The 9,145-nt window shown below is 57.1% G+C and overlaps 2 protein-coding genes across 2 annotated transcripts; one reads left to right on the top strand and one right to left on the bottom strand.

Moving 5' to 3' along the window:
- Window positions 1–6: 6 nt before the first annotated feature.
- On the top strand, window positions 7–2,152 carry SNRPB (small nuclear ribonucleoprotein polypeptides B and B1). Its single transcript, XM_019509905.1, has 6 exons — window positions 7–159; window positions 254–365; window positions 513–665; window positions 1,094–1,232; window positions 1,512–1,637; window positions 1,976–2,152. The coding sequence occupies exons 1-6, from the start codon at window positions 29–31 to the stop codon at window positions 2,011–2,013; spliced, it is 699 nt and encodes a 232-aa protein (XP_019365450.1). The 5' UTR covers window positions 7–28; the 3' UTR covers window positions 2,014–2,152.
- Window positions 2,153–2,913: 761 nt separating this feature from the next.
- Window positions 2,914–9,141, bottom strand: DDX27 (DEAD-box helicase 27; the record flags this gene model as incomplete). The annotated part of the gene is made up of 20 exons (XM_019509735.1): window positions 2,914–3,166; window positions 3,434–3,508; window positions 3,936–4,017; window positions 4,386–4,509; window positions 4,618–4,712; window positions 4,816–4,921; window positions 5,168–5,274; window positions 5,532–5,709; window positions 5,783–5,864; window positions 5,949–6,102; window positions 6,184–6,325; window positions 6,446–6,545; window positions 6,719–6,869; window positions 7,169–7,342; window positions 7,433–7,538; window positions 7,788–7,874; window positions 8,032–8,081; window positions 8,314–8,470; window positions 8,676–8,735; window positions 8,977–9,141. Coding segments are annotated over 20 exons (2,211 nt in total), but the record flags the coding sequence as incomplete, so codon positions are not given.
- Window positions 9,142–9,145: the final 4 nt, after the last annotated feature.

The raw sequence follows: 9,145 nt of genomic DNA, 5'->3' as shown, positions 1-9,145 counted from the left end.
CCCGCAGACGGTGGGGAAGAGCAGCAAGATGCTGCAGCACATCGATTACCGCATGCGCTGCATCCTGCAGGACGGTCGCGTCTTCATCGGCACCTTCAAGGCCTTCGACAAGCACATGAACCTCATCCTGTGCGACTGCGACGAGTTCCGCAAAATCAAGTGAGGGGGGCTGCCCGGGAGGGGGCGGCGCTGCCCTGGGGGTGGGGGGTTGCTCGGGGCCTCACGCCGCCCCGCCTCTTCCCCCCCACTCCAGGCCCAAGAACTCGAAGCAGCCGGAGCGAGAGGAGAAGCGCGTCCTGGGGCTGGTGCTGCTGCGGGGAGAGAACCTGGTGTCCATGACGGTGGAGGGGCCGCCCCCGAAAGATGTGAGGAGCCAAGGACCATGTCCTGGCCGTGAGCCCGCTCCCTTCAGGCTGTGCGGTCTCCCCTCTCTGGTCCCAGAAGGCTAATGGGCTGCTGAGCACCCCGCCGCGAGCTGCTCACCACATTGATTGTTCTTCCTGGTTTTTCAGACCGGCATTGCCCGCGTGCCCCTGGCCGGAGCTGCAGGAGGACCTGGCGTGGGGAGGGCAGCTGGGCGAGGAGTGCCAGCCGGGGCCCCCATGCCCCAGGCTCCAGCAGGGCTGGCCGGCCCAGTTCGGGGAGTGGGAGGACCATCCCAACAGGTGAGATGCTGGGGTTTCCTGGAAAGGGACTCCACTTCCTGCCCAGATGCCCAGTCCTTAGCTGTGACGTGCCGTGAGGATCAGTTGGCACCAGGCTGCTGTGGTTTGCAATAGCTGTTAGCTAAGCTCTCGGGCAGCTGAGCTTCATCCCAGACTCCCCCACACATGCAGAGTACACACTGAAGGGATGGGCTGAAGGAGGGTCAGCCTTCAGCACAAAACTAATTTACTTTCACTCTCTACCCCCCACAACTGCCTGTCGTGTAGGGACTCATGACCCCGTTTTGTAACATGGGCCTGTATGCAGGTGGGAGGCAGGGGCAATGCATCCAAGCAATGAGCAGAGGTGAAGTTCATCTTGTACCCTGCTGGCAGTCAGGGCAGCGCCCTGCAGAGCATTTCTGTGAACTCTTTCCTTTCGATTACAGGTGATGACGCCCCAGGGCCGCGGAACAGTAGCTGCAGCTGCTGCCGCGGCCACTGCTAGCATAGCAGGAGCCCCAACGCAGTACACACCAGGCCGCGGGGGGCCTCCACCACCCATGAGCAGAGGAGCACCTCCTCCAGGTAAGGAACTACTCTGCTTAAAATCTGGGGCAATACAGGACCCGTGGTACTTGGCTGGACTGGTGATGAATTTCAACCTCATCTGAACCAAATGATGAGTTGGTATTAAGCAGGATTACTCTGAAGTCCAGCTGGGTCTACACATCTCATCTAGGAAAGTAGCAACCAACAAGCAAAAAATGTGTTGGGTGGCTGGGTAGGATTGGCCCGCGATTCTGTGCTTGTCCCTGAAGGCTAGCCCTACTCAAGGCCTGGGACTGACCCTTTTTCTCCTTGCAGGAATGATGGGGCCACCTCCTGGCATGAGACCGCCCATGGGTCCACCAATGGGAATGCCACCTGGCCGAGGGGCACCAATGGGGATGCCTCCCCCAGGAATGAGACCGCCTCCCCCTGGGATGAGAGGTGAGTGGAGGGGTCATCTTCCGCCTCCCTCTGGGATGAGAGGTGAGTGGAGGGGTCTCATTTTGGCTCTGGAAGGTGGGGAGCATATTTTGACTGTGTGCTGAAGCAGCATGGCTCTAGGCAAATGCACCGTTTCAGCCAAGTGCAGCAGACCAGAACTGTGTTCTCCTGCTCAGGCACTCAGGAGGCTGCTCTCAGGCTTGCCACAAGGAGTCTAGGCCTCCTGGAGGAAGTATTATAGGAGAGCCCCTGTAATGGGGACTAGCCTGGTGGCTGCTAGTGTGCCTCAGCTGTGTTATGAGTAGACATCTAAACCAGGCTCTTTTCCCCACTTCCAGGTCCCCCTCCTCCTGGCATGCGCCCACCCAGACCCTAACATGTGCTCTGCTGGCATTAAGTGAACAGGACTGCTCGCTGGCTGCTCCTATCCAACTGTAGCTGCATTTCACCGTGTATATTTTCTATTTAGTGACTGTAAGATTTGTCCCTTTTTAATAAAGTAGAAAACTTTCTAATGGCTGGGCTGTGTGTCTCCCTTGCAGTGGGGTGCTCTCTAGTGAGGGAATGCAGAGTGGATAGGAGCTGAGCAGGCATTCTGCAGCCTGTTGTACAGGGTGGTTGAGAGACCTGAACCATCTGCAACTAGAATGACAGTTTGAACAGTGGGAACAGGAGTCAGATCAAGTTGTGTGAAGCAAAAGCAGGAGCTGCCTAGCAGGACAAGTGACAGGGGAACTCTGTGCCCTGCCAAGCAGCTAAGGAGGCAGCATGAATGGGGAGGCTCCCACTCCACCCTGCACCCTTCAATCACCACACTGCAAGATGAGCAGGCTGGGCAAAACACATGGCCCTTGACCTCACTCCCTTTTCAACCCCTACCTTTCCTCCACACACATGCATCAGGTTGCAAGCTCACTTGTCTGCAATAGCCCAGGACCTATAACCTACTTCCAAGCAGGAGGGCAGTGAGCCTCTTCCTTCTCTGTATAAGAAAGTCCCTTGAGCAGCAGGCACTCTCCTCTGCTGCAGTAACACTACAAGGCCAGTCATGGCTCCCCTGTAAGACCTTTTTTACACTGTAGATGCAGCCACCCCTGCTGAGCAGAGGCTGATGGATGGAAACCAGAGGTAGGGATTTCCCTGTTTGTGGAGCTGCTACAGAACCTGCAGGACAACAGGATTACTGCAGCTAAGCCAGGGGCATCTTGAACCGTTTTGCTTTACGCCCACTCTCAAACACTAGCAGCTGCTATAGGCAAGCACAGCGGACTATCACCAGCATAGAGAGGTTGACCCTTTACTGTATAGCTACAGCAGATACAGTTTTCCCCTGGGGCTCTTCATCAGGTGCTCCTACAGTTACAGCACATCTTGGAATCAGACACTGGAAGTTCAGCCCAGAAGAGAGGCTGTGTGACTTCTGCCATCACAAAGGGAAGCAGGATCCTTGCTGCCGAGGTCCACTGTCTCCTGTGGCAGCACATCCCAGGTAATGCTCTCAACAAAACATCTGTCACTTCCTCTTGTACCTGCAGAAAGACCAATGCTGAAGTCACAGCCCTTGCCCCCATGGGTGCAAGCACCAAACACCTGCTGAGGAGCAGCATGCTACTGAAGGTATTGTCTGCAGCTGCTCCTCAGTGGGGGGCCTCACTCCAGAGCAGCAGGGCTGGCTCTGTGCCAGCCTGAACACAAAGGATGCTTCTCCGCTGTGGCCTTTTAAACAGGCTGATAGGGGAAGGAAGATGACAACATGGGACAGGAAGCCTTGAGAACACAAGCAATGGTGCCCTCACCTGGACTTGGATTTGAAGTTTCCTCCTTTTCTGTGATGGGCAAGACCCAGCCGCTTCCGCTCTTCAAATGAGGGCCTGCAGGGAGAGCACCATAAGGCAATGCGCAGCCCCATGGCACAGCTCAGTCACCACCCACAGGGTGCACATTTCCCCTGCCATAAGCAGCCAGTGTTTCCCTAGGGCTCAGGAGCCTTGCCGCCTCAGTAGTGGAACAGCACATCATGCCCCTTCCTCACCCTCTGCTACTGCCCCACTCCCCGGCAAAGGTGGGGTTTCCCTCCCACCCACCCCCTCATTCCTGGAAGGGCTTTACAGATGTAGCAGGGGCCTGCTGAGCAGAGGTGCTCACTGTCCCCCCCCATGAGGTACCATGGGGAGGTCGAGCAACCCCCAGAGCTCCCTGGTGCCCTTCAGAGAAGGAAGAGCAGGGGAGGGCTCCCTCAGGAATGGTGTCCCCTGCCTCTAAGGCTGTGCATGCCCTAGAGCAGTAGAGAGGCGTTACCCAGCACGATACTGCTTCAGGGCCTTCCTGCTTGTGTTGGTGAGCTCCTCATCAAATACAGATGACTTCTTCTGTTTGGGGCCTGAGAAACAGCGACAGGAAGAAAAGAAGTCAGCCAGGTGGCACAGAAGGGCACAATGCTGGCCAGTCACCAGGCCCAGGGTGTGACTTGCATAGCCACCAAGACACAAGCTCTAGGCCCAGGGAAGGGCTCTTCCCCCCAAATACAAGCCCCCACTGCACCAGTCTGCATGGCACTGCAGACTGAGTGGGGCCAGTTACACTGCACCCAACCAAACAACCGGCATGGCCTTAGCCTATGCTCATGAGCACAAGGAGTCCTGCTGTCCAGAGCCAGTGTGCACACCCCATGTGGAGCCATAATAAGGGCCCAGCAAAAGGGATAGCTCCTGATCTGTCCCTGCAGAGAAGTAGCAGCTCTCTCCCCACCTGCTGCTGCTGAGGGCTGTTCCTCTGGCAGGGCTCGGGCTCGCTTCCCTCGGCGGGCCCTCTTTGCCACTCGCTCTGCGTACATCTGTGACTTCAGGATTTCAAACTGCGACCTCTCCTCTGGCTGCAAGAGACACACATGCCAGGGGACAGTCTTCGACTCTCATGCGGGGACAGGACGCACACCAAGCCACCCCAACTCGGCCCCCTGCCTCTCCGCCCATCTGCTCACCGTCATCTGGCCTTTCTTTTGTGTGTCCTGCATAAACTTCTTCCTTTTCTTCTTGCCTCTCAGCGCCAGGTCAAACTCCTGAAGGGCTTTAGCCACTGAAGACGGACAGACACAGAGTGAAAAAAATACGTGGAAGTCCAGAACAAATATGCAGCAGGAACAGGCCCCAAGCCTAAGCACCCTCAGTTCCTGACTCACGTTTCTCTTTCTTCCTCTCCTCTCGAGTTTGAAACCAGCTCCGCTCAGGCTCCTTGTCTACCTTCTCCTGGTTTCCCTTCTCCAGTTGCTGCTTAGCCTTGTTAATCTGTGGGATGTGCCCAAGTAGGAGTGAGCTCAATCACAGCTATTCTCCTCATTCCAGTACAGCGCCTGGGGGCTGCACTATGTGAAGCCAGGACCCAGGTCACACCACCAGATGACTGCCAAGGCCGCACCAAGCCCACAGGAGGTCACGGCCTTCCCAGCTCCATGGAGCAGTTGGGCCAGGGGACTGGAATTGAACTCTACTTTCCTGAGTGCCCCAACCCCCAGCAGATCCCTGCGTGCTTACTTGAGCCTCCGACTGCTGCATCTCACGCTCCTCACGCTCCAGGCGCAGCACCGCATACACATCCTTCTCCAGGGTCTCGATCTTTTCCCGGAACTTCAGGATCACATCTGGAACCACCCAGCAAGAGCCAGCCTGAGATGCAGCTCAAGTGACCCCCACCTGCATTCACCACCTCACACCCTTGCTCCGTGTCTAGTGTGTTTGTAACCTGCCACCCACCAGGTCTTCCTGCCTGTACCCTCTAGCAAAAGCCAGCCGGAGACATGGCTCATGCCTGCTATTCACCACTGCCCCCCACCCTCTGTCTAGTCTGTTTGTACCCTGAGCTCCCTGTTCACTCCTTCCACCTTGGCAAGGCACCAACCCTGGGGGAGGATTCTGGCCTTCACTGGCGTCTTGGCCGTCTTCACGATCTCCTTTAGCATCTTGCGTTCCTCCTCGCCCACCAGCGAGACCGAGCGCCCGGCCCGGCCTGCCCGCGCTGTCCTCCCCACACGGTGCACGTAGTGCTTTACAGTGTTGGGCATGGTGAAGTTAATCACCTGGATAGGAGAGATGGGTTAGCCGGGGCAGGCTTCTGCGACTCTGGAGAAACAGAGCCTTGCAAGCACTCACTGTTTTGACACCCTCAATGTCCAGTCCTCGTGCTGCAACATCTGTGGCCACCAGGACGTCGATCTGCTCATCCTTAAAGCGCCTTAACACAGGCAGAGCACAGGCTGTCACACAGCTGCCTCCTGCCCACCACCCCTCCTCCTTCCAGCTGCCCATAACACCCTACCTTAGGGCCTCCAGACGCTGTGTCTGAGACAAGTTGCCATGCAGCTCCCCAACCTGCAAGCCCATCAGCCCCAGCAGGATGTGCAGCCGATGAGCCTGCTTCTTGGTCTGGGTGAAAAGCATCACGTGGTCGGGGAAGGTTCGCGTCAGCAAAGCTGGAAGACAGAGGCCAGTCAGCTCTGCCCTTCACAAACCACGGACTTCAACTTGCCCACCACCCACAAGGGCTCACCCACCTGACACAATGGCTTCGCGGTCCCCTTCTCGGTTGGGTCGGATGCGGATGAATTCCTGCCGCAGGAAGGGGGCCACTTCCGTGTTGCTGTTCACAAAGATCCGGACGGGATTCTTCAGGGACACAGAAGCTAAATCCTTCACCTGCCAAAGCAGAGTGGAGACGTATCACTACAGTCAGGAAGAAGGAGCCGACTGCTCACCACAGCTTCTGGCCTGGGCTGCTCAGGCCACCTGGCAGCCCACCCAAGGGCCTTTTCTTACCTCGTCTGTCATGGTAGCGGAGAAGAGCATAGTCTGCCGGTGGTGGGAGCAGAGGCGGATTATTTCCTTCATCTGCTCCTCGAAGTACTCATCCAGCATCCTGGAGAGGAAAGAAGCAGTGCCGTGCGGCAGCTGGAGCAACGCTGGTCTCCCCATCAGGACCAGATGCACACTGCTCCCCTGTGAGGCTGGAAGCCCTGTTGCTTGGGCACAATGCACTTGCTAGGGATGGATGTGGCAGAGCCAGGCCTGCACCGCCCCTGCCCAGCTTACCTGTCAGCCTCATCCAAGATGAGCACCTCGATGCTGCTCAGATGGAAGGACGGACAGTTGTGGAGATGATCGATCAGACGCCCGGGTGTGGCAATGAGAACGTCTGGCCCAGACCGCAGCGCTGCCTCCTGAGTCTTTACATCCAAGCCGCCTGTGAGGTGAAACCCCCCGCCATGGGCCATGAGCTGTGCAGTACGGCAAGGACAGAAGCTCCAAACCCGCCTCCACCAGGCGAAGGATGCCTCTCAGTGGGAAACTTGGAAATCCCCAGGAGGGACCTCCTCCCCTTCCTGCCCAGCAGATGCGGCTCTAGCCTGAAGCCCCAGAAGAGCCCCGCAGCCCAAGCAGCTTTAATTGCAGGATTCCCAAGATGCTCCTCTCACCCACTAGTGGTAACGCTAAGTGTAGCCCCTGAAAGCTAAAACTCCCAGCCCCAGGGATAATACTCACCTACAGCAAGGCAGGTTGTGATGCTGCTGAACTGTGCCAGCTCTTTGGTGACAGAGTGCACCTGAATACCCAGCTCCCGGGTTGGCACCAGAACCAGCACCCGGGTCACAGGAGCCTGACGAGGCTTATAGATCAAGCGCTCCAGCACAGGCAAAATGAAGGCAGCTGTTTTACCTGCAAAACAGAGAGCACCAGCAATCAGCCAACCCCAAGGATCTAACTACTACCCAGAGCAGCCTCCTTCCCTCCCTTCCAGGCCCCTACCTGTCCCTGTGGCAGCACAGGCGCAAATATCCTTCCCCAACAGGCCTACTGGGATACAGGCTTTCTGGACTGGGGTTGGCTGCCTGAAGCCAAGTGCTGTGATTGCCTGCCAAGGAGAGAGAAAAGCTAGGCATCTGACCAAGGAACGGGAAGTCTCACGTGCAGCTCAAGATAGGATGCAGGAGACAGTGTCTCTGTGAGGGCTGGTACTCGCACGTCATCCCCTACAGCCCCTGCCTGGCAGGGAGAGACTGCAACTGGGGGTTCCCACACAGCCCGTCTCTCCTAGCAGGAGCAGCTGTGAAATTTTCCATGTTCTCTACAACCTTGTGCAGAGGCTGAAACAGGGCAATACCTTTAGCAGAGGGCGAGAGAGGTTCATGTCTTGGAATGACAAGCTGTCATCATAGTGAGATGCATCTTCAAAAAATCTCTCTCTTTCCTGCAGAACCAAAAACCGAGAGGAAGACTCGAAACAAGATGCAGCACACGCTGCGCCTGCCTACCTGCTCTCGCTGGTGACAAGGTTGGATTCCTTGGGAGGAAAGGTGCTGGACGAAAAAACAGTGTCATTCTTTCCCTCTCACCCTGATACTCACCACTGCTTCTCCTTTCCCCTTTCTCTTCCGCTCTTTCACCTTGAGGGTATCTGTAGAAAAGGGAAAGTGCTGAGCATCAAGTATCGACTGAGAACAGCTCCAGCCAAGCAGGAACCAAGGGCATATCCCGGGAGGGGGGCGCCAAGGCAGGCTGGAAGTGGAATATCAAGCAAGGTCCTTTCCCCCCGACAGGGGCACAGATCACAAGAAAGTGTTGGGGGCTCGCTGAGAGAGGAGGCACCGACTATGGCTCCCCAACAAATCCTCGTGCCCTCCTAATACCTGCTTGTGTGAAGATGCTCTCGTCAGCTGAGGAATACTGGGACTCCACATCCTCCTCCTCCTCCCTGCTTTCTTCGTTCTCTCGTTCTTTATTTTCATCTTCCTTTTCCGCGCCTGTGTCCTCCTCCTTTGTCTTTGCTCGTTTTGCGTCTCTTTCCTAAACAGAGACAGGGAATCTGCGACCTGAAAAGTGTAAAGATGACTCCAGCCACCCTCCAAGCACCTGTTTCAAAGGTAAACCTCTCTGGGAACAGGAACAGTATGAAAAGCAGAGTCCTGTCCTCTGCCCCTGCCCTATGCCTCTCTCACAGTGAGAAGCACCAGAAAGGTGGTTTTCTTCCCAGTTGCTGAGCACCACTGACCTGGGCTTTCCTTTTCTTTCTCACTTTTTCAATCTTCTCATCCAGCGTCGTGGCTGCTCGCTGGGCAGAGAAAGGCAAAGAATCAGGGAAAGCCGCGGAGCCCCTGCACGGCCTGGCCTCGGGGTCGTGGGGCGCCCCAGAAAGAAGGCAGCAGCCTCACGCTGGGTCCAAAAGGGAATTTACATCAAAGCGACCAAGGCCCCTGGGCTAAACTGGCCCCCGAAGAAAGAAACCTCCCTCCAGCCCCGGGACGCGGAGTCCTCGCTGCGGGAAGGAAGGGACCGGCCCCGCCCCCGCTCACCTTCCCCTTGAGCTGCCGCAGCGCCTCGGCCCAGGCCCCGCCGCCGCCCGCAGTCTCCTTCTCCGCGAACACGAAGTCGGCGTTGAAGTCCCCGCCGCGCCCGCGCCGCCCCAGGACCGGCCCCGCCGCCTCCTGCACCACACCGGGGCGAGCGTCAGCGTCAGCCGGG

Source organism: Gavialis gangeticus, unplaced genomic scaffold, assembly GCF_001723915.1.
Source record: "Gavialis gangeticus isolate Ggan-Ray unplaced genomic scaffold, GavGan_comp1, whole genome shotgun sequence".
NCBI classification, from domain to species: domain Eukaryota; kingdom Metazoa; phylum Chordata; order Crocodylia; family Gavialidae; genus Gavialis; species Gavialis gangeticus.
This window is presented reverse-complemented; position numbering and strand designations above follow the sequence as displayed.